This window comes from Hipposideros armiger, unplaced genomic scaffold (genome assembly GCF_001890085.2).
Source record: "Hipposideros armiger isolate ML-2016 unplaced genomic scaffold, ASM189008v1 scaffold_871, whole genome shotgun sequence".
NCBI lineage: Eukaryota > Metazoa > Chordata > Mammalia > Chiroptera > Hipposideridae > Hipposideros > Hipposideros armiger.
Genome location: NW_017732221.1, coordinates 293,543 through 317,911, shown reverse-complemented (window position 1 = coordinate 317,911; position 24,369 = coordinate 293,543). Strand labels below are relative to the sequence as shown.

The following is a 24,369-nucleotide window of genomic DNA, read 5'->3' as shown; positions in this document are numbered from 1 at the left end:
GAGACATTTGGCATGCTGAGATGAGGCAACAGAGAAAGTTTTCATGAAAGGGGCATTTAAAAAACATGTCTACAAGATTAGGGGAAAGCTACAAGGGACAAGGAATTCCAGCTACATGTCCAAAGGAGCAAGGGGGTAGGTGATGACCAGATTCTGGAGCTATCTGATCTGAAGTATGACTTTCTGTTGACAAATGCAGCTACTGCCAACTCAGAGCAACCCAGCAAAGAAGGAACTGGAGAATAAGTACTCAATTCTCTCTTCTCCCACTGGTGCTTTCCTGATAGGGCTTCCCATTGGCCTAAGCAATTGGGAGCTAGAGAGTAACAGATTTATTGATGAGATTGATGTGATGCACACAATGACCCTCACATAGAGTAGGGTGGAGAAGCATGGAGAGTCATGGTTCTAGAGGTGCAAGCAAATTATTCAAGTTGCACATAACAACTTTTAATTTTTTAAATACAGATTTTAAGGCTTGTTTTTGTACTTCAAGTGGCCATCAACCATTGCCTGGATTTCCATACTTTTCTTCCTGGAGTCTCCAGCTTATGTTCTGGCATCAGTTCCTTCACCTAATAAAGACACACCTTACTGTTAGCCCAGGTGTGTGTGTGTGTGTGTGTGTGTGTTAGCTCCCCTTCACCCCCAATGTGTAAAGTAAAAATAACTTCATCTTGTTATAAAACACTTTTAACAAAAAGTAACTGGGCAATCAATAAAATAAAAAATGTAACCTTTATTAGTTTTGCACATTTTTAATGTTGGTTAGCATCATTTAGGGTAATAGTAGCATTTTCCAACATGCAGTTCACAAATACAGTTTATCTAAGTAGTTTTAAGAAAAAGAGGAGCCTAACTTTGCTTCTGTAAGAAACACAAAATGTCCTGATGTAATTGACATTATATAAGTTCACTACTCTTTTCTTGTGGAAAAAAAAATGTGAAACCCACATCATATATATAGAGCATTCTATAGCAGCATGACTCCAAAAAATGAAAACATAAACAGAAGCTAAAAAAAAAAGGACAAACATGAAAACTAAAGGCTATCTTCAACCAGTTAGTGCAGGCACTACCAAAAATGTAAATAAAATTTTATCCCTTTCTAATTGTAAAGCATAATTTGGATGTGAGTTGTGAACCTATTTTGCCCCTTAAAATTATTAAATAATCTAAAATTAGCAAATGTAATAAAAAACCAGAAATTTACAACTACCCATTCTTGTATTCATTTCTTATTTAGCAAATTTTTTTTCCGTGAAAATGTACTATGGACAGAAAGTAAGAAAAGTGATTGTGATATCAACCTGAAGGTAATTTCCTCTTCATATTTATGTACATAATGCTGAAAAGTAAAATAAAATGACTTTTTTACAGTATTTATATTTGCTTATAAAATTCTAAACACATTTTTAACAGGTTAAGCAGTTTTTAAACATGTCTGTACAGTCTGGCTATACACCATATGTTGTCCACTTAAAATTTAAAAATAACCAAAAAGCTATTAAAGTACTGCAAACTATTGCTTAATGACTTAAAGAAATGAAGTCGGTTGAATAATTTCCTTGATTTTACCACTGACATATGGTTTCTCATAAAAGAGATTCTGAGCATGGGAGAAACCAGATACAGCAGCGTGGTAATATAAACATGCATTGAGAGCATCCAAACTATCTATAATGGTACAGAATACATTATATTACCTGTGTAAAGCTTGCACTCTACATTTCTTGTGGTACATATTTGATGCAATAAATACTGTGCTTAGGTCATTATTTGTTTGCTCAAACGTGCACCACAGGGTAAAATGACTATTTACATAATAAATAGCATTTTTATTAACATATACAGTGTTGACCTTGCTGTGCTGAAGATGGCTAAACAAAGTGCAGGATTAAGCAGAAATTTATAAAGGGTTCTTTTGGTCAATTCAGTCTTCGAGGGGGAAGCAATGCTCATTTTTCAGTTTTTCAATACAATAAACCAAAACATAACATTTATGACTTCAGACATTTGAATGAAGTTTGCACCTGCTAAGATTTAATGGCCTACCCCCCAAAAGACGATCTACTTAATTTAGGGGTTAGATTTGACAAAACAAGATGAGCAAAGCACCTCCAATTATCACCTAATTACTGCTCCCAGAAACATGGATGGAATTTAAGAACTCATTGTTTTCCTTATGACTTTTTTTCATGCATGATCTCTAAGTGCAGCATGCCCTCATGCAGACCACTTTGTGCAGATGGGAGGGCCATATGATTGCAATTATCCCCATGGCATACCTGTTAAAGAGGTCCTTTAGTCTATTTCCAAGCAGAAACCCCATTTACAAAAATAGTCACATATAATAAACAACATATGGATTAAAAAAAAACAAACGATGAATCCCTTAACAGATTTTGTAAAAATGTGACAAATGTGGCAGTTGAAATGCAAAGAGTGGATACAATTACTATACTAAAGTGTTTCATGTTAAACAACCCCCAAATTATAGGTTTACACCCCTTTGAACTGGTCCCTACATTCTGAGTAGCCATTTTGTCTCTTGTCTTCAGCAGTGTCAGCTGGTAGTGAAAACAGTAACCTCCTGTCTAGGTCATCTCCCCTTTACACAGTCACAGTTTTCTGACAAGGGGTCACTGTCTTATTGTAGGCACTGACCTTAAGTAGATTTGTGTAAAAACAGTCAGTTTGGCATTGACCTCCTAAGGGAGTCCTGTTGACAAAAATACATCACCTTCACAGGCTGTAAACAATTAGTCACCCAATTATTTTTATTTGTTTTCATTTATTTCCCTTTGGCTTTTTCATCTTTACCTTCTTGCTCATGTTTTTCCACAATTGGCTTTGTTACCCGATCATACGAGGGTGGACAAACTGCTGTAGACATGGTCAGATCAGTTTTTTCTGTAATAGAATTTTCATTTATTCTGTCAATTATCATGTCTTCTTTTACAAGAAGATTAGCCCCACCTTTGATTTTATTTTTATTATATGTAAATGAAGCTTGTTTTAAAGTTCGCTTTAAGAGGTGGCGCCTATAAGCACGCTGAATAATAACAGCGGACACCTCCTCTTGTTTTCGTTTTAAAGTCGTAGTAATTGGCTGATAGGAGACCTTTGATGGATTGGAAGCCATGAATCGCTCTTCCATCTGTATTCGAAGAGCATCCATCTCTCCACTCTCCCCCAGAACTCGCTTAGTAAAAGCAAATAGGATGTCAAGACAGTGGATCCGGTCACCACTGACCATGGGCAGATCCATGGCAATGAGCTGGAGTTTGTTTGGTTGTGGCAAATTGAGAGGTGGTTCAAGGGCAGCTGCAAACTGAGATAGTTTTTCAAATTCCATGAACTGGGTGGCATCAGGGTCAAACTTCTCCCAAACCTCGTAGAACATCTCAAAGTCATCCTCACTCAGGGGCTCTGCACTTTCTTCAGTAGCAACACTGAAGTTCTCCAGGATGACAGCGATGTACATGTTCACCACAACCAGAAAGGATATGATGATGTAACTGACAAAAAAGAAAATCCCAACAGATGGGTTCCCACAGTCTCCTTTAACTGAGCTTCCAGGGTGATCTTTCTCAGGGTCGCAGTCAGGAGGTCCACTGTTGAGAATAGGTGCCAACAAACCGTCCCAGCCCGCAGAGGTGGTAATCTGAAACAGGCAGATCATGCTGTTGCCAAAGGTTTCAAAGTTGAACATGTCATCAATTCCAACTTCCCTCTTAACGTAGGCAAAGTTGGACATTCCAAAGATGGCGTAGATGAACATGACCAGGAAGAGCAGGAGGCCGATGTTAAACAACGCAGGAAGGGACATCATCAGAGCGAAGAGCAGCGTGCGGATCCCCTTGGCCCCTTTGATCAGACGTAGGATTCGGCCAATCCTGGCCAGACGGATCACTCGGAACAGGGTAGGGGACACAAAATATTTTTCTATCAGCTCAGCCAGAAACATGCCTATGGATAAAAAATGAGAATACAAAATAGTGACAAAGTTATCAATCAAAATAATACTTAAGTTTCTGCCAAGGCACATACATAATCTTAAAGTTGACATACGTACACTATATTAATTTATGTTAAATATTAAATTAAGTTAATATTTGCTATGGGCTGAATTTTGTATGCACCAAATTCATATGTTAAAGTCCTAACCCCAGAATGTGATAGTATTTGGAGATAATTTTTTATCTCCATATATGGAGATAGTATTTGGAGAACATTTGGAGATAATTAGGTTTAGATGAGGTCATATGGGTGGGGCCTTCATGGTGGAATTAGTGTCCTTAGAAGAAGAGACACTAGAGAGCTTACTGTCTCTCTCCACCTCCCATCCCTTTCCAATCCACATGAGGACATAGTGAGAAGGTGGCCTTTTACGAACCAGGAAGAGAGCTCTCATCAGAAACCCGCTATGCTTGTTCTTGGACTTTTAGACTCCGGAATTTTGAAAAAAATAAAATTCTGTTGTTTAAGCTATACATTCTATAGTAATTGTTATGGAAGTCTGAACTAAGACAATATTCATTTCAGTAAGGATGTTACAGTAGCATTTGCCTTTGAGGAGTGTTTATAGACTATTTTTAGTTTACTTAAATTTTTTTCTGAAATTGCCAAATCACATATCTTATTTCCAGTCCTTATTCACTTAAAAGAATCTGTAGTTTTTGATGTTATTTTCATCTCTCCATGAATTTGATGCTTTCCTATGCTTCCTTTATAATATTCTTATATATTTATATATGCTGTGGTGCATCCCTAAACGGATCCAAGGCTGATGCTCTTTTTGGTCTCCTGTGTCTGAATTTGGTCTCTCAGCCTTCAACTCTTAAGCTTCCTTCTGCATTTGTCTTTTAAATCATGAAATAATAATTGTACTGAAGAGGATTTAAAGAAACCAAGTGCATCATCTATATATCACATTGTGTGTTGTATTACAGAATCGTACACCTAAAACCCATGTAATTTTACTAACCATTATCACCCCAATAAATTTTAATTAAAAAAAAGAAAGAAACCAAGTGCTTTTGAGTTACACTGTCTAACTCTGTAATGGGTAAATAGCAAGTCTACAAAAGTGTGAGTGTGTGTGTGTGTGTGTGTGAGTGAGAGAGAGAGAGAGAGAGAGATAGAGAGAGAGAGAGAGAGAGAGAGAGAGAGAGAAGAGAGAATACAACTTTAGTACCTTATCCACAACTGAGAACTGATTACACTATGGATTTGTATATGAATCAAAGGCCACATACAACATATGAGTTGGATATAAGACCAATTTCTTCAGAGGGGGGAATGACATGAAAACCTGCCCAAACAGAGGATTTCCAGTCAAGATGAAGGATTAATAGGTAAATGCTGTTCTTGCCTTCTCATAACCACATTAAAATTACAATTAAACTACAGAACACCCAAAATTGAGAATTGCCTGAAATCTAGCTGAACCAGAGCCCTACACCTATGGATATACAGAAAAAGCCACCTTGCACCTGGTAGGAGGGGCAGAAATGTGGAACAGGCTGGTTCCACACCCATGTGTGACCTTTAAAATTTAGGAGAGCTATCTCAGCTGCAGAGAGTCCCTCCTGGAGAAAAGGGTCCCAGATCCACACCAGGCTCCCTAGCCCAGGGTTCCAGTGCCAAGAAGTCCCCATAACTTTTGGCTGTGAAAACCAGCGGAGATTGTGTCTGAGTGAGTCGAAGGGTTGCTAGAGTCCCAAGTGCTCCTCTCAAAGAAAGTGCACATAAACGTGCTCACTTATGGGCTCAGTTGCTCTGAGCTCCATGGCTGGGGCAGCTTGTGCTGCCAAGTACCAGGGACATGTAGGGAGGAACTGAGTTGTTTGGCCCAGGACAAGAGCTGGAGGTGGAGCTTTCTCCCAGATGGAGGAGCTGGTGGAAGCCGTTGTTTCTTTGTTGAGCTCTCCCCTTACCCAGCATGCAGGCGTAGGCAGATGCCATATCCGAGTCTCCATCAACCTGGATAACACTGTTCACCCAAACATGGTGATTCTCTGAGACCCTGGTGGACCCAAACTACTTCCAGTGGCTTTTCTTTTTTTTTTTTTTTTTAAGATTTTTATTGGGTAATTGGGGGGTTGGGAACAGTACTGGGAAATTAGGGGAAGGGGAACAGACAAGTTGCTGTCGTTTTGTTCTTCAATCTAGTTGTGGAGGACGCTGCTTCACTGGCGCAAGTTGGCACCATCATTGCGCTCTTCCCTGGCGAGGCAGATCAGTCGCCGGCTTCTGGATGGCCGCTCACTGCGGCTGCTGGCCGCTCACGCTGGCTGCTGGCTACACATGGTAGCCCATGGCAACCCACTGCCACAGGGACTGCAGCCTACGCCGTCGCCAGTGACTCACGGCAGCCCGGCTCCAGGTTGAGCTGTTGTTCAGCATCTTAGCTGTAGAGGGCAGTGTCACTGGCCCTCATATGTGGGATCCGAACCGGGGCCCTCTGGCATCCCAAGCGAGTTCTTAACCATCACGCCACTCGGCCGGCCCCCAGTGGCTTTTCCATATTGCCTGTCTTGGCCTATTCTTTGGACTTTCCTAAAAACGTTTTAAAGATTCATTAAACCCAGACAAGCAGCATCTGGTCTTGGTCTGTGCCATACCTCTTGTATAGCATCCCAAAGCCATACTAATGTCAGCCAACCTCAGTTTGCATCTTAGCCTCTTCCAGGCACCTCCAAGCCCAGCGCAAGTGGCAACTATCTGAAGATCACTTTGTAGTGCATGCCAAACGGCCCCAGGCAGGACACAGGCAGCGGCTGAACTTGGCCTGTACCAGAGCCCCTCCCAAGGGGTCCTGCAACCAACATTCCCAGTGGCCAGCTTCAGACCACACCAGAGCACCACCCAAACACCTCCAAAAATGACACACCCAAAGAGCAGAGAGTGCAGGCATCAGAGCCCTGCTAAAGTGAATCCTGCTCCATAGGGTTAACCCCTGCACAACAGGTTCTCCACTGTAGTCACAGCCAGTTCTCACCACCAATCAGCCTGAGGGTCAGATGTGCCAACTGCAGTCAAGGCTCAACTACAACAGGAAGGCACACACAATCCACACAAGGGACATGCCTGGGCACCTGGTTCAGGTGGCCAGAGAGACTGTGCCACTGGGCCTTATAAGACACCTACTACATAAAGACACTCTACTAAGACTGGGAGACATAGCAGCTCTACCTAATACATAGAAACAAACACAGAGAGGCAGCCAAAATGGGGAGACAAAGAAATGTCCCAAATAAAAGAAGAGAACAAAGCTCCAGAAAAAGAACCAAAAAATATGAAGACAAGCAATCTGCCAGATGCAGAGTTCAAAACACTGATTATAAGAATGCTCAATGATGTCAGGGAGAAATTCAAAAAAGAGATAAGAAACATAAAAAGTGACATAGAAAACATAAAAAAGATCCAGGGAGAAATAAAGAATACAATTACTAAAATGAAGAATAAATTAGAGGGAATCAACAGTAGATTAGATGAAGTAGAGGATCAAATGAGCAATTTAGAAGATGAGGCAGCAGAAAACACTCAATTGTCACAGCAAAAAGAAAAAGATAATACAAAAAAATGGGAATAACTTAAGGGGCCTCTGGGAAAACATCAAGTGTACTAACATTTGCATCATAGGGGTACCAGAAGGAGACAAGAGAGACTAAGGAATTGACAACCTATTTGAAAAAATAATGATAAAAACTTCCCTGGTGAAGGAAATAGAGATAAAAATTCAGCAAGCGCACAGAGACCCAAACATGATGAACCCAAAGAGGCCAACACCAAGAAACACCAAAATATCAAAATTAAAATGCCAAAGGTTAAAGACAAAGAGAGAATCTTAAGGACAGCAAGAGAAAAGCAGTGTTTCTTACAAGGGAGCTCTCATAAGACTGTCAGCTGATTTCTCAACAGAAATCTTTCACGCCAGAAGGGATTGGCAAAAAATTTTCAAAGTGATGAAAACCTAAGACCTACAACCAAGATTACTCTGCCCAACAATGTTATAATTTAGAATCAAAGAACATAAAGAGCTTCCCAAATAAGAAAAAAACTAAAGGAGTTTATCACCACCAAACTAGTATTACAAGAAACCTTAGAGGGTCTTATTTAAGATGGAAAAAAAAAAAAGGTAAAAATCATGAAGAACAAAATGGCAGTAACTACATATCTATCAACAATTACTTTAAATGTAAATGAATTAAATGCTCCAATCAAAAGACACAGGGTGGATGAATGGATAAGAAAATGAGACCCTTACATACGCTGCATACAAGAGGCTTACTTCAGATTGAAAGACACACGTAGACTAGAAGTAAAGGGATAGAAAAAAATATTTCATGAAAATGGAAATTAAAAAAAAAAGGTCTGGGGCCGGCCGAGTGGCTCAGTTGATTAAGAGCTCGCTCAAGAGTTTGAGCTCTGAGCAACAGCGGTTTGAGTCCAGCCCGAGCTGAGCAGCCGCTGAGCTGCCAACAGGTAGCAGGATGGCTCAGCTTAAAAAAAAAAAAAAAGAAAAAAGAAAAAAAAAAAAAGGTCTGTGGTAGCAATACTTACACCAGACAAACTAGACTTTATAACAAAGGCTATATAATAAGACACAAAGAAGGACCCAGCAATCCCACTTCTAGGTAGTTATCCCAGGTAACCCAAAACACTACTTTGAGCAGATGTGTGCGTCCATATGTTCATTGCAGCATTGTTTACAATGGCCAAGGTGTGGAGGTAGCCTGAGTGTCCATTGATGGATGAATGGGTAAATAGGATGTGGTACATATATACAATGGAATATTACACAACCATAGAAGGGAATAGGTTCTTGCCATCTGCAGCAGCATACATTGACCTAGAAGATATTGTGCTGAGTGGAGTATGTCAGGCAAAGACAGATGCAATGTGATTTTGCTTATATGTGGAATCTAAAGAACAAAATAAAGAATTAAACAAAACAGAAATAAACTCATAGATACAGAGAACATTTTGACAGTTGTCAGATGGGAGGGAGGTTGCAGAGGTGGGTGAAAAATTGGGAAGGGATTAAGAAGTACAAATTTGTTGTTACACAGTAGTCATGGGTATGTAGGGTATAGCATAAGGAATATAGTCAAGGAATATTGCAATAACTATGTATAGTGTCAGATGGGTACTTGACCAGTCAGGGGGATCAGTTCTTAAATTGTATAAATGTCTAACCACTATGCTACACACCTGAAATTAATCTAAAATATTATTGAATGTCAACTGTAATTGAAAAATTAAAAAGGAAAGGAAAGGTGAAAGGCAATAAGTGGTCCAAATTTCCAGGTTAAAACAAATAAGTCATGGGGATGTAATGTGTCATGGGACGTAATGTACAACATAGGGAATACAGTCAATAATAGTGTGATAGTGTGGTGCAGTGTCAGATGGTTGCTGGATTCTTTAGGTATATAAATGTTGAATAACTATGGTGTACACCTGAAACTATATAAAATTGTATGTTAGCTAATTTTAATAAAAACCTTAAAAGAAAAGAAAAGAAAAGAAAAATCTTCCCAACAGAGTGCCCCATATGTGCTGGTGAAATATTGACTCAATCATATCATCTGGTTTGGGAAAGAATGAGCAGTTCATGTCCACAACAGACTTCTTTTCTTCACTGGAGCTAGAGTTGTATCTTTAATGTGATGAGCTATTGCTCATGTGCCTCATTGTACATTTTAGGTTTTGAAGTATATGACAGATGAAGCAATATCTCATGCCACCTCACTTCCCTTGTGCATCATTACCATAAACTCATTTCAAGGTCTAGATCTAGAAAATCTCTACCTAATACCCTGAAAACACTTACCATCTGTATTTGCTAACATTGCTCTCATCTTTATTCTCTTCACACTCCATGCTTTTCCTTATCTTGCCATCAACTTTCACTCCAATCTACATGCTGATAACTTTAGGTCCATGTCTCTGATGCAATGTATTTTCTAAATACCAGACTAAATTTCTAGTCCTCGTCTCAACAAAGACATCTAAATATTGTATAGGCTATTCAATCTCAACAGGTCAAAAACGCTTTTGTCTTAGTTCATAGCACATTTCTAATCCAAATGAATGAAACTTTACTGTATTAAAATAATAATACACCTAATGTCTAAAATGGATGGAATAGGATACAATGCTATATATATATAGCAGAAGCCTCATTTTGTAAAAAAACAAACACACCTGGATAAAATACATTAAAATTTTCACAGTGATTATCTCTGAGTGATGGGATGATCTCTATTTTAAACTTGATTATTCCAATGTTTACTTTTATTGAGCTGAACTTAAGAGACTTTAAATACTTCTTACCTACAATGGAGAGAATGACAACCACAAAATCAAAAATATTCCAGCCTATGGTAAAATAATAATGGCGGAGGGAGATGAGCTTCAGCACACACTCTCCAGTGAACAGCACAATGAACACCAGGTTGATACGTGATAAAATGCTAGTTACATTATCACTCTGATCATCTGTTTCTACCATCATTGTGACCATGTTGAGACAGATGAGAATCATGATGCTTATGTCAAAAACTTGTCTGGTTACAAAGTCAAAGACCATTCCTTGAAATTTGTTCTGTAGAGAAAGAGAAATGCTTTTAGCAACAGAAAAGAGTATTTTGTACACAGTAACATCTATATAAGTACATTCTGCATGAATTGACTTTCTGGTATTGTACATAGTAACCACTGGCCCTGAATTTTGTAAAAGATGATTTATAGCACATTAATTTTTTGAGTTCAGTTATCTAAATTGCTATGTACTCTTTATGTTTGTTTATTCCACAGAATAACAATCCCTTGTCAAAAGGAGGTTTCTGATAAGAAACACTGTCTACTAATACACTTCCTTCAGAGGCACAAAATGCCTATTAACACATTAAGATTATGAGAATTTAAGAAAGCTGCTTCATTTTGTTTTACCAGAATGTTCCACAATCAGGTGGACCATGAAGCTATTTCAAAATGCAGTATCTATTAACATCCCATTGTCTTATTTTCAAAGAACTGTTAAAGAGAGCTTGGGATACGCAGCACAACCTATAACGTTATATATTTAAAGCTCGTGTATGGCAGTGTCGACGTACTTCCCCCAAACAGTCCTTGCTGACATTGTCAGACATAGAATGTTGATTGAGCCTGCCCAGGGATAATCAGACCAGAATGACATTACTTATGCTTTGATGTCAAAAATTCATATCCCTTGTCACTGATCCGTGGTTCTGCTCCCCAGTTCTGCCACTGTCAGTCACTGCAGGCCACTGTCTGGCTCATTTCCCTTGGCCAATGAGGAACTCTGATGATATCTTCTATCTTACATTTTCCTACACATAGCTGACTCATTTCTACTTCCCCTGTTAAGGCTTAACAAACGAAAATATGTTTTACTCATCATTCTCAAGAAGGTAACTGTTGGCTAGCATAATATGAATGTTCACTGGTATTTTGTTCCCCAGTGCATCCTGGGAATTATTTTAACTTCACATAGCATCATCATAAAAATCAGTACAGTGGGGGATAGGGCTTCTCCATTTCACAGTAGTTGTTTAGTTGGTTCATCATGGAAACACGAGAGTATTACTTGTCATCATGAATTAACATTTATTGACTCTGACTTCTGTAGGCATTAGTAATTTCTAACCTTTACAGTCATATACATGAATAGTAGATACTAGAATTTTTTCCTCCTCCAAACACTCAGTACCTTCAATGAAAGATAAAATGGAAGTAAGGTGTTATTTCACTCAAGATTTCATCAACTTGATAATGTAGAAGAAAACTGCATGTATTTTAACCCCATTCAAGGTTTACTCCTCTCCCTAGCATTATTAGGTAACTACTTTTGAATTATATGATCAACTTTTTCTTGTGTACATCACATTGCCTATGTGTCCTTGGGCCATTTAGTTTGGATTCTAGACATATAATTCTAAATCCCTTGAAATCAAGGGTGCGTTTTCTGTTCTTTTTTCTTGGTCTCTCTCTTTTTATATAATTTTTACCATTAGCATTAAAAGATATGTATTAATGATTAGTGGAAGAAATCTTTGCTGCTGGAAATATTTGCTGCTATTTCTTCTGTAAGAATACCCATGTAAGTTTTTGTTTTTGTATATATTTTTTTCCCCATATCACTTGGTATTTCTTACTCCTGGTCGAGGTATAGGCTTTTGTGGCTTTTTCGATCCCAATTTTTTCATTGCATTATAGTATTTCTTCTGTTCTTCTGTCATAAAGATGTCTTGACCTCCAAAGTATAGAAAAGAAAAATCAAAACTGGTTAAAACTGTGTCCCTTTGCACAAAATTTTTCAGTGTTAATCTTAAAATAGGAAAGGAACAGTTAAAAAAGGAAATGCAAAATTCACCCAGTTAGAATAATTATGCCTGGAATTTTAAATTTGAACAATAAAAAGTACTTTTTAGGTAATATAATCTTATTTAATTCTCATAATTATCCATAATTGACTTTATTATTTTCATTATTATTTATTAAGAAAAAAACCAGAAACTGAGAAGTTAAGTATTTTACCTAAGACTCACTGAGTAGTAAAATCTGATTCACTGAGACACTAAATACTTTGTTCCTTACACTACACATACTGCCTTTTAAAAGTTAAAGACAATTTTATTTTTTATTCACATGTGGCAAAGAGTTAGAGTATGTATATCGCAAGATGGTTTAGAGTACTCATAAAAAGCCATTTTCACTTTGCCAAGAATTGGTGCAAAAAGTTGGAAAGAAAATTGGCCGAGTTGGTATAAGGGGGGATAAGTCAAATATCATAATTATGGCAGGTATATGATAAGCCAATAGGTGCAGAGGATCAGAACTGAGGCTAATAAATAAAACAGAGTAGTCTGATATGGACTACAGAAGAATATAACAGTAAAAGGGATAGGGACAGGAATGTTCTATAGTGAGTCTCATACAATGAAAGCACTCATTATGTAGTAAGAAAACACACTGAGCAAATCAGATAAAGGAGCAGCACACAAAAGAAGAAATATAAATGGCCAAAAAAAACCACTTGAAAACATGTTCAAACCTACCAGTAATAAAATATATGAAAATTAAAATTAAATGCAAATTTAATTTATCAAGTATTAAAAACAGAGAGGATGTTTGATGCCAGTGAAGCAGTAGTGACCTGGGCACATCCATACACAGTTATTGGCAGTGTGAGTGAGAATATTATTTTGGGGAAGCAAAATACTTTACTCTGGGAATTTGTCTTAAGAAAATAATTAAAAACTTTTTTTTTGGGGGGGGGCACAAAGAGTTTTGAAAAGGCACTATTTAAATCATTAAAGATTAGAAACAACCTAAATCATCAATCTATTGGGAAATGGTTAAGTAAATTATGATAATGTATATATGAAGACTTAAGAAAATGGGAAAATACTTAAGTCAAAAAGAGAATTTATAATTATAGATAAATGATTTCAATAACAAGAATATGTTTAGATAAAGTTTGAATGGAAAAACATAAAATGTGAATAGTGGTTACTCCCAAGTAGTGTTTCTTTACTTTTCCATATTTTCTATAACATACATATACATATTTGGAATAATAACATGGGCTTTACAAATGAAAATAAAATAAAGAGCTGTTTAATTCATGACTGGAACTGATAGTTTATAATTAAATATCAGGGAGAATAAAGTGAAAATACATAAAAGGAACAAATGAAATAAAAAAATATGAAAAGAAACATAGAAGAAGTTTACAACTTATGATTAATTTATTGCAAATATTCTAAGGATTTCAGCTTAAAGATTTATTTGAAGGATGGGAGTTGTAGGGACAAAACAAGCTGACTTTGGGAAAGGGGCATATGCCTGGGTTCTTCACTAGCTCTTTTCTAATTATTTTCTTTCAAAAGATAGAAAAGTTGGCCTCTGATTAAAAAAAAAAATAGAAGAGCCTATGCACAAGAATATGCAACACAATCATTCTTGGCTTTTTACACCCTGAAAGAGACGGGCAATGGATGGCAGAGGGGGAAGATGCAAAATGACATTTTAATATATACACCCATTTGATTTCTGAATTAAAGTAACGTTTGGAGGCAAAAACACTTCAAATAATGTGATCTTAGTGGGAGAGAAAATATTAGAAATACTTATCTTCTTTTTTTGCTGGTTGAAATTATCTATGATGACACCAATAAACAGGTTCAAAGTGAAGAAGGACCCAAAGATGATGAAAATAACAAAATAAAGATACATGTATAGACTTTCCTCATACTTAGGCTGGAGTTCCACCTACCAAAGAAAAATATTTTAAAATATCACAATACATTTTGATGCTGGAAGTCATTGGTGCTTTTTCATGAAAAAAGAAAAGAAAATTCGTAGTAATATTTAAGCAGTACTTTTCTTTTTTTACTCTGAATTCAGCTACCTCTAAAAAAATCTCTGAACATAGGCTTTAAGGATGTTTTCATGTGAAAAATATTGTAATTAGGACACTTTATAATCTATTTTTATAAATATAAGTGCAACTAATAACTTGATATTTAGATAGTAGCATGTAAAATTTTGTAAAGTTTTAAGGCCTTGAATCTTAATAATATAAAAATTATTAATGAAAAATTTTTACTTCAGTAAATGTGTGTAGACTGTTTAGAAAAAAACGTTTGTACGTGCATGAATTTATTTGGCAAACAAGAATTGAATCATTCATCTAGACGTTTCTAATCATTCATAAAGATCATTCATGTCTTTAACATCACAACACTTAATGCATTTTCCAAATTGAGTGGACATAACTGGACACTCCATCTTATAAATCTTCAATTGCTAATTTAATTTCTAGATTGTACATACAGTAAATTAGCATTGAACGATCATTTATCACTTAGTAAAGGAGTAATAGAGTCATTATAGATAGTTCCCTAATAGATTTATTTCCTTCTAAAGACAATGGAGTGAAAAACCAACCAAACACAAAAGGCAAAATAATAACTAACCAACGGAAGTAACGCAATGCTGGAAGATATGGGGAAGGTACTCAACATAAAAGTCACTGATGGGGAGTACATGTTAAGAAAGATAAAAGTAATCTGCATCAGGTCAGTTTAAAGATTACAAGGAAAGAGGTTATTTTTTTAATGATGAAAGGCTGAACAGATTGGGCTTCAGAATGGAAAGGTGAAGGCTGATAGAAAATACTAAGTTTTACAAAGTTTTGAGGAGCAGAGTTGGAATGACCACAGATTTCAGTTTTCTTCTTGAAGCCTGGAAAGAAGTTGTTGTAGGAGAAATCATATAAAGTAGGTCTTAACTTTGGTGATGTAAACTTAAAGGAATCTGTTTGCAATAGAAGTGATAACAGCATTGGTAAAGACTTCAGTAAATTTATGGACGCTAAGATTATATAACATAATGAATTTGAAATGGACTGTTATAGAAATCTAAGGCTGCCTGAACAACATCCCTAACTTTTCATGCTGTCTAATATGGAAAGTAACTACACATTTCAAATACTAATGGTAATCATGTATTTTTTCACATTTGCCCTTGTACACCAAAATTATTATTGCTTATGTAATTAGCAGACTAAAAAGGAAACAAAACAGAAAATATTTAATAGGTGGATATTTGTTAGTTATTAAATATATAAATATGCTACTTTAGTTTGACTTTCAAAATACTTTGTCTTGATTTGTCTTCATAAGATCTTTCTGATAAACAGTGGTATAATTGAATATTAATTTGGGATATATTTTTGCTTTGTTTCTTTAAATCATTGTAGAATCATTTCATTCAGCTGCTATGTTCTGTTGAATTAATTTTAGTATCTAACCAATATTATAAAAAGATAGGATGTAGGAAATACTTACATTTCTGGAATCAACTGCTGCATACATTATATCCATCCATCCCTTAAATGTGGCCTATTAAGAAGGACATGCATGCTTTAATTTGGAGTAAAAAATAATTCAGATTTGATGTATAATAAATATTCTTACTTATATATTTTTTAAAAGAGAACATTTTTCAAAAGACTTTTCAAAACAAAATTTACATGGAGTTTGGATCAACACACTATTTTAGTAAAGCTCTTCATTTCTAGAACACATAATGAACAAAATGGTCATTTGACATATCCTCCTGCTTGATAATCAACTCATAAATACTTCTCAATTCTTTGGAGTTAATGAAATAATTCTATTTAAAGTGCTATCAAAATATGGTATAATATGTTCAGAAAGCTTTACAAATGCCAACACATTTGGTAATGTCTTTAAGAACAAAACAATTACAACTTGATCCAATTATCATCTGTTGAACTCTATCTACAAGGTGATTAAAGTGACTGAAAGTTTAAGACTTCTCTTGGCTGTAACACTCTAAGGATCATAAAGTTGGCATTATAACTATTCTTTTAAGAATTTTGAAGCATAAAATCCAGAAATAACCTTTTATTCCACACTTCTCTGTAATTTTTAATGAGACTAAGTTAATAAAATAGTACAGCAGACACTTGGCATTCAAAGTTTCAAGAAGGATCTTAAGTCTAATACCTTATAGTAATTTATTTGTTAGGACATGAGTTGAGTTCTTTGGGCCTTAGAGGGTTGTTCCTTAGCTAGGGAGCAAGTTTAGCAAAGTTTTCAATATCTGTATCTGCACACACACGCACACACACACACACACACACACACACACAAATACACACATACTTGTTACACCAACACTTGTGAAGTGGTGGATGTCCTGGGAAGAAAGTAAGGGTGGGCATGATGGCAGTGAAGAAAAAATAATGATTCTTAGCTAGAAAATATGCTATTTGTGTATCAAAGAGGTATTGGTTGAATGTGTCAATGACTGAGGTTAATGATAGAATAAGTCCATTACATGCTAGGTACAGAAATAGAGAAAGGTGATTCAAGGAACCATTTCAATGGTTATTAATTGAGAGGTGATTCTGTATAAAGTCAAGTATAAAGCAGTACTTTAGTTTCTTTAGTAGCAAAATTTATTTAATGGCTGTGTGCGGGATCCTTCAGATATATTTTTAGACTTGTTTAATATTTTAAGGAATTCCTGGAAATTTTCAAATGTTGTTTTCTCAATTTTATGGAGGAAGTGATATGCTTTAGTGATATTTACAAGTGTAGTTATTAGTTAAGATTAGGATAAATGCCCAAGGAAATATCATCATGTGCCTACTATAATATTTAAAGAAATCATACTTGTCAGATTTTGAATGAGCATTCAAAGTAACTCCGAAACATCCACAGAGGAATAAGAATTTCCAACAAGAAGGTGGGAAGAACGTGCAAAGGGGTAGTAGTACAGACACCTTTGAAAGAGATGCAAGGGGGCCATTGCTTAGTCTTGTGGTTGAACAATTGAAATAAAAGCCTTGGTGAAGAGAAATAGATTTTTGCCCTAAGAACTCTGTAGAACCACAAGAGAAGAATTTAGACAGTTTCTTTCTTCCTTTCTTCCTTCCTTTTTTCCTTCCTTCCTTCCTTCCTTTCTTCCTTCTTTCCTTCCTTCCTTCCTTCCTTCTTTCCTTCCTTTCTTTCTTTCTTTCTTTTTTTTAAAGCAGCGTTTCAGCAGCGAAGATAGAGCAGTGTTTTTACAAAGGTTTTTGAACAATCTGGACGGTTTTTATCCACTGCTTTTTTGTGATACAGCTGCAGCTAAACATAGCATCATATGAAAATGTTTACAGGGCCACTATCTTTTACACTTTTGTAAATTGTAAACTATTTTTCTTTTGTGTAAATCAGTTCTAGAGACCCAGGAGTGAAAACATGACTATTTAGATAAAATAAACATAAGTAATTGTACTAAGAGGTCATTTGGAGTAAGACAGCAGCTGCTTGTGGTTCATTTCTGTGTCCAGGCATTACCTGGCATTGCTTCCTATCACTATGAACATCTGATCCTAAAACCTGAACAGCATTCCCTAATCTTCAGTCCAAATGACACAACTCAGTAGCAGTTAACTCCCACCAATTTGTTACTTTCCAACCAGGTATGTTAAGCCTGTGTGCTTTGTGGGGTGGTGTGATATGATCTATCAGTGAAACAAGCTTTTCCATTGCAATAGAAAAAAATACACTTATGTGATGCATTAATCAACTTTTTCATATAGAAGAGAAAGCAATATGAACAGAAAAAGCCCTCTGGAAAGGACTGAAATACCTGGACACTCTCAACTATGTCTGCACTGCTAAACTGGTACCAATAAATCAAAATTAGAAAAAAGAAATATATTATAAACTTTCTTCTTAATAACTAAATAATGGATATATGTCATTACTTTGTTATTATCCCAAACAGTAAACAAATTTCAGAGAAAAGAGTGTTCACTTACAACTTGAAGCAAAGAGAGATACCCAAATCCTACATTATCAAAGTTTACTTTCACATTTTTCCATCGGGCAGTTTCATTTCTTTCTATTAGATTTAGGCAATCAGTATGATTATTCACTTCGCTGATTTCAAACATATCACCAGTTGTGGTGTTAATACAGTGGTAGAATTTGCCAGCAAACAAATTTACGCCCATGATGCTGAAAATTAGCCAGAATATAAGACAAACCAGAAGCACATTCATGATGGATGGAATTGCTCCTAAAAGGGCATTCACAACCACCTAATACACAAATGGAAAAAAAGAAAAGTCAGAATTCTTGTCGGTTAAATAACATAAGACATTCCCCTAGTAATCTTTAGACTTTCTAATTTCTTTACTATCAAGACTTATACTAGGATATTTAAAACAAAGTAAAAAAAAAATCTTAAAATTTAGTCCATTCTTTCTTAAGCAATACATTTAGGGAAACAAATATAGACAATATGACAAAGAAACAAAAAAAGTTTAAAAATAGAGGGAAGTACTCCAAAGTTAAAGGAAAAGGAAAATCAGAGAAATTTGCTGCCAGAGAAAGTCAGAATATGTGTTGTTTATCAGAAAAAAAGAGAAGTAGGAAATTTTATAAGAGACTAACTCATTAAAAAAATAAGGCAATCTGTTAACGAACAAAATTAAAATAGTTGGATGAGTTGATTTCACCAATATATTTTAATAAATTAAAGAGTAAGATATATCAATATAAAAGTATTATTAAATACCTAATATATTTTTGCCCTTAATTATTCATGCATTACTATGACTAATAATTTTTGCATAAGAAGCAAGACAATTTAGCATTATGTATTTCATTAAATCATCACATCGTTTATTTCAAGCTCCAGTCATGTCAGTTGTTTCATTTACTGAGTTTAATTCAATAAACTTATTTTAAATGAAACATAATAGAAATCAGTTTCTTCGGAAAATAAGGAAAGGAGGGATGCCATATACAGTTCCCCAATCTGATGTGATTACATCAAGATCTGTGCTAAATAACTATCTGCTCTTTTTCTATAGAAGTGTGTTTTCCCCCTCTCATCTTTATTTCCAGATCATACATTAAAAACCTGAGTTTTCACATTAGGCAACATATTTGTAGGGATGGCTGTCCTTGCTTCCTCCTCCACAGTTCCCATGGGGGCTGCACATGAGCCCCTAAGATGGAAGAGAAGGCGGGCTCTAAAATGCTCCTAAGTGGCATATGACACCTCAGGCTTGACGTGAAGAGCTAGGTTAATTCTACCTATGTGCCTCTTGTCATTCTGATCCAAAGTAGGCAATAGAAATCAAAATAGCTTTTATCTGCCATTTGATGCCAGTGTATTTTTAGAACAATTTTTTTTGACGGCCTGTCTGAAAAAAACAAATACATGAGTGAATTCCATATGCTTCTGAGGACTACTTAACGTCTGTAAAGAACTGTAGGCCTTTACAAAACAGTGTGATAAGTGAGCCAAAGGAAATGATAAAACCACTAATGACAAAGGTGGGGCAATGAGCATGAAAAAATTAAGTTGGTTGAGTTATCCAGGCAGAGCCAGGTGATGTGGCCTGTGCAGCCTACCAAGCTGACAGAAGACACCTGACATTACCCTACTTGGTCGTCTGCATTAATACAATTGATTGAAGAAATATTTAAGATTTCTCTTGGATTCAAAATTTGAAAGCTGATAGATATCAAGTTATTATTTATTTCTCTCCTTTGCTGAATATTTTACCTACCATCCAAATAAAACAGCTATTTCTGTTGTGATATGCAGACTATGTGTTAAAATGCATATATTTTTTACCAACAACAGCCCATTTGGAGCATGAACAGAGCACTAGTTACCTATATCTATTTCTTGAATTTCTTTTCGCATCAATCCGTAGGTCTCACACTTTTTTTCAAAACCTTTGTCTCCTCTGTCACTTCTTTTCCATTTTCACCTTTGCCATCCCAGTTCTGGTCTCTGTTAGTTCATACTTGCACTATCCTTAGAGCCTTCTTTCTCTTTCTTTTGATCCATGCAAGGTGAATTAACCTTCCCCAAGTCTCACTTTAAAATTATTAAATGGTCACCCAGCCATTATCAAATATTTTCCTTACCTTGATATTCAAATCACTCCACAATCAACATTTCTAGTTTTAACTTCCCTAGCCACCTACCCTTCATGCCAACCCAACTAATATAATTACCATGTGCTAATACAATTACCCTAGAATTGACATGCCATTTCCTTTGCAATTTCTGTGCAATATTTCCCTTTGTTCTTTGTTCTTACAAGCTTTAGTGCAAGCAGCACTTTTTTTTTCATGGAGCCTAAATCCACCCCCTCAGTTTAGCCTCTAAAATACAGATGAATATTTCCTCTTTTGAATTCAAGAATCAGAATTTCAGTGCTGGTCAAGACCATAGAGATAAATTAGTATTGTGCTCTCATTTGGCAAATAAGAAGAATGAGGCTGAGATCAGTTAAGAGGAGAAGTAGCACCTAGTCCTTTTTCCTCTCAACTTCACTAATTCTCTTTAGACTTGTTCACATTTATGTGGAACCCATATTGCTCTGTATTTAGAGTTAATAGCATTCCTGTAATTTTCAAAGATGACAGGTTTTTAAAAAAATTTAAACTTACAATGCAATAATATATTTGTGAATTCTCCATGGCTTTGAGTGCTTTAAATATAGGAATATAACAGAGTACTCAGCGTATTCCTCTGAATACAAAAATGGTTCATTGAATGAATGAATGAAAGAATGAATGAATGAAGTAGAGATTAGCTTAGCATTTATTGATTGAGGCATAATTTTAAAATGTTGTTTCTAGATATGGAATGAGAATAAAGAGCTGGACACAACCAAAAATTTGGGGTTAACTAATACGTCTGAGAGGTTTCCTTTGAAAAAGGGGATTTGTTAGGCATTAAAATTAGCTCTATAGAATTTATGATGCAAGTGCTCTGCAGCAATACCTTTCAGAATATGAAAAGATTATTTTTATGAAGATAAAAAGAACTGTATTTTGGAAAACATTCCACATAGTATTAGAGAATTTACTACACAAGGTTCATTCACATTTAAAATTTTATTAAATTAGGCAATAAAGGAAAAGGGAAAGGACTGTCTTTTCCCAAGAGCCCCTAGCCATTCCTTGGTTCAGCACAGAGGGAGATGTATTAACTCTTTTCCGCCTCCAGGTAACTGCAGTAATTGGTGTCCACATGGTGAAGGCGCCAGGCAGAACTGGCCTGAATAAATTGGAAAGAACAGATTGAGGTCTCAGGCTGCATAAAAGGAGATGTCTAAGAAAGTAACTATCTTAATGAATAAATACTAGAGGTTGCTGCTTCTTCTCACAAACGTTTTACAAAATGTTATCAATAGAATTTCTCTATTCTAGCACAACCCATTCTTACAGATTTTCTGTTTTTGGTTTATTATCTATATGTTTGATTAAATCAACATAAAATGAGGAATCAACAATTAAATATGCAAGGTAATGTAACGAATTTTGATATATGCAGAAATGTCCCCTTGTCTGAAGGAATTGTCTTTGAGCTTCAATCAATACTACTCATGGATTCTAATGTTCCTCAAATCGAAATACAGAAAAAGTATATGAATAAAAATCAAAAGTTGGCAGTATACATCACATTATTAAGTATGAAGAAGAGTAATAGAATATTTTTAAAATCTAATGACTACATTTATGTTGTGGGGTTTAAGTAAGGTAATTATTTTTGAAAGATATGATACAACAATTATCCAAATAAAAATTTCAACTTTTTTCTCCCTCAAAAATAAAAATTCTCCTTCTTGCACATTATTCCTAAACTTCAAGAAAAAAAATAAAATGTAGATTTATTTTTATTTATGTTTTCACTTTGATATCTTTTACAATCCTAAGGAGATAGTTGGGGGTGACTTATTCTAAGAAGTGAGTTTATACATTAAATTCTATCTTGATACACATGATAGGATGTTTTTGTTTTATTTCTGGGTGGGTGTTTTAGTCTGCATAATTAAAATAAGTTATTTTATATTAACTTTTTTTCATTTAAACATAAGTCACACGTGCTCCCTGAACTTGTTATTAATATATTTTTGCCTTGTTACATTTTGATAATAACCCCTATAAACTTACACTTAATAAAAAATGAAAACGGTCACACAGTCAATACCAGTCTTATGAAACCAGAAATATTGCACCCTACCATCTGCTCACATATATCAACAAGGCAAAGAATCGACTGCTGGTATCTCATTGGCAGTTTCTAGGACCCAGACCAATGTAGAAAATGACAAGGGTTTTATGCTTCAAACAGCATTATCAACTTGACAAATTAAAATTGTCACCCAACCATTCTAAACCAAGGTTCCTGCACCATCACCAATCAGTCAATCTCCCCGGTCAATGGATAAATCAATATAAACATAACTAAATCATATTCAGTGAAACTTAATAAAGACATCAACAGTTGGGGTTCAAATCCACAAGGGTAAATTCACAAAGGTTTTTTTTTCTCAAATGAAAATTCAAGACAGTTGAAAATAGGGGATTAAAATGTAAAGACTGTATTTTCCCTACTGTGGTGCAAGCGTACCCTTCCCAACCCCTCCCTCATCCCACTACACAAAGTCACAGTGAAAGGATGAAAGGTAGCAAAAGGGGTAATACAGTACCCATAATAAAGGGCTGAGGGGAGGAACCAGCGCTCCACCTCATCCAAGTTGGAGCAAGATTATCCTATATAAAATAGAAATATATAGTTTGTTATTAGTTAGAAATCTGATATGACAGAACATTTGGTGTTACTTTTTGTATATGATGCTCTCTTGTCTGTTTCCCTATCAATCAAGACTTGAGTTCTTTTGAAAAAAGAAGGTCTTTATGATTTCCTAGATCAGGAAACTAAAAATACAAATTTAAGTACAAATTTCATTTTACTCTAGAATGTCACGACATCAATTCACTCAGTTCAATTTTACAAGTTGAAAAATTTGGACTGGAAATTTGAAATACAATAAATGTTTAAAAGCTCTCAGCCACAATGTGCATAAAACATGCAAAACATAAAATGTAACGTGATGATAATTTGCTTATTACTTTCTAACTTCCTATCAAGCATTGTACAGCATGCTTTATTTGGTAATAATGCTGCGTAAAAGCACATGCTTTGAAAACGTGACAAAACAACAAAAATAAAATGAATGCCTGATTTATGCTTTTACACAGCTTTTGAGATTTTATGCTGCTAAGGAAAAGAATAAAATGAGAGTTTCTGAATATATTCCAATCTCACTTCCCAATTATAACCATCATTATTATTTCCATCCTTGCCGTCATCTATGATTACATTTTTTAAAAGTAAAAAAATCCAGACACTAGAAACACAAAAAAATAGAATCAATAATCAGGTTATTTTGTCTCTACAATGCCAAATATGCATTGAAATGATCAGCTCTTTTAGGGTTGTATATATGCTGTCATTATGAGGCAAGGAACCATATTCATAAATTTGTTAATGTAAATGATTAGTTGATCTCCTATCAACATTTATAAGGAGTTTATGTCTTTAAAGCTGCAAGTTTTGAAACTTAAAGTCTTCTTATAATATAAAAGCATTATTGATCAATAATTATAGATAAAGTTATTTCTATAAAAATTAAAAGGGCGAACATTGTTGTGAAAATAAAGTGTTAAATACAGGAGTATCTGGCCATTTGACTCATGGTCAATTTGAAATGTTTATAACAACTTCAAATGCTTAGCATTGTCCCAATTTTAGGAGACTTTTAATATGTATTACTGTAGTCTCATCCGTCAGAGATACAATCCAAGACCTCCAGTGGATGCCTGCAGCTGTGGATAGCACCTAATCCTATATATACTATGTTTTTTCCTATACATACATATCTATGATAAAGTTTAATTTATAAATTAGGCACTGTAAGAGATTAAT

The 24,369-nt window shown here is 35.4% G+C and overlaps 1 protein-coding gene across 6 annotated transcripts in view; it reads right to left on the bottom strand.

Annotated features, from left to right (window-relative positions):
* Window positions 1–719: 719 nt before the first annotated feature.
* Window positions 720–24,369, bottom strand: part of LOC109374890 (sodium channel protein type 1 subunit alpha) — a 147,647-nt gene continuing 123,997 nt past the window's right edge. For 5 of the 6 annotated variants that reach the window (XM_019629852.1, XM_019629851.1, XM_019629850.1 and 2 more), the window contains 6 exons: window positions 18,383–18,664; window positions 15,891–15,944; window positions 14,173–14,310; window positions 12,192–12,296; window positions 10,348–10,618; window positions 720–3,972 (listed from right to left, as the gene is read on the bottom strand). In XM_019629852.1, coding sequence (XP_019485397.1) covers window positions 2,795–3,972; window positions 10,348–10,618; window positions 12,192–12,296; window positions 14,173–14,310; window positions 15,891–15,944; window positions 18,383–18,664 — 2,028 coding nt within the window. In that variant the 3' untranslated portion in view covers window positions 720–2,794. The remainder of the gene's footprint in view (window positions 3,973–10,347; window positions 10,619–12,191; window positions 12,297–14,172; window positions 14,311–15,890; window positions 15,945–18,382; window positions 18,665–24,369) is intronic. The other variant, XM_019629854.1, reaches the window with a different exon arrangement.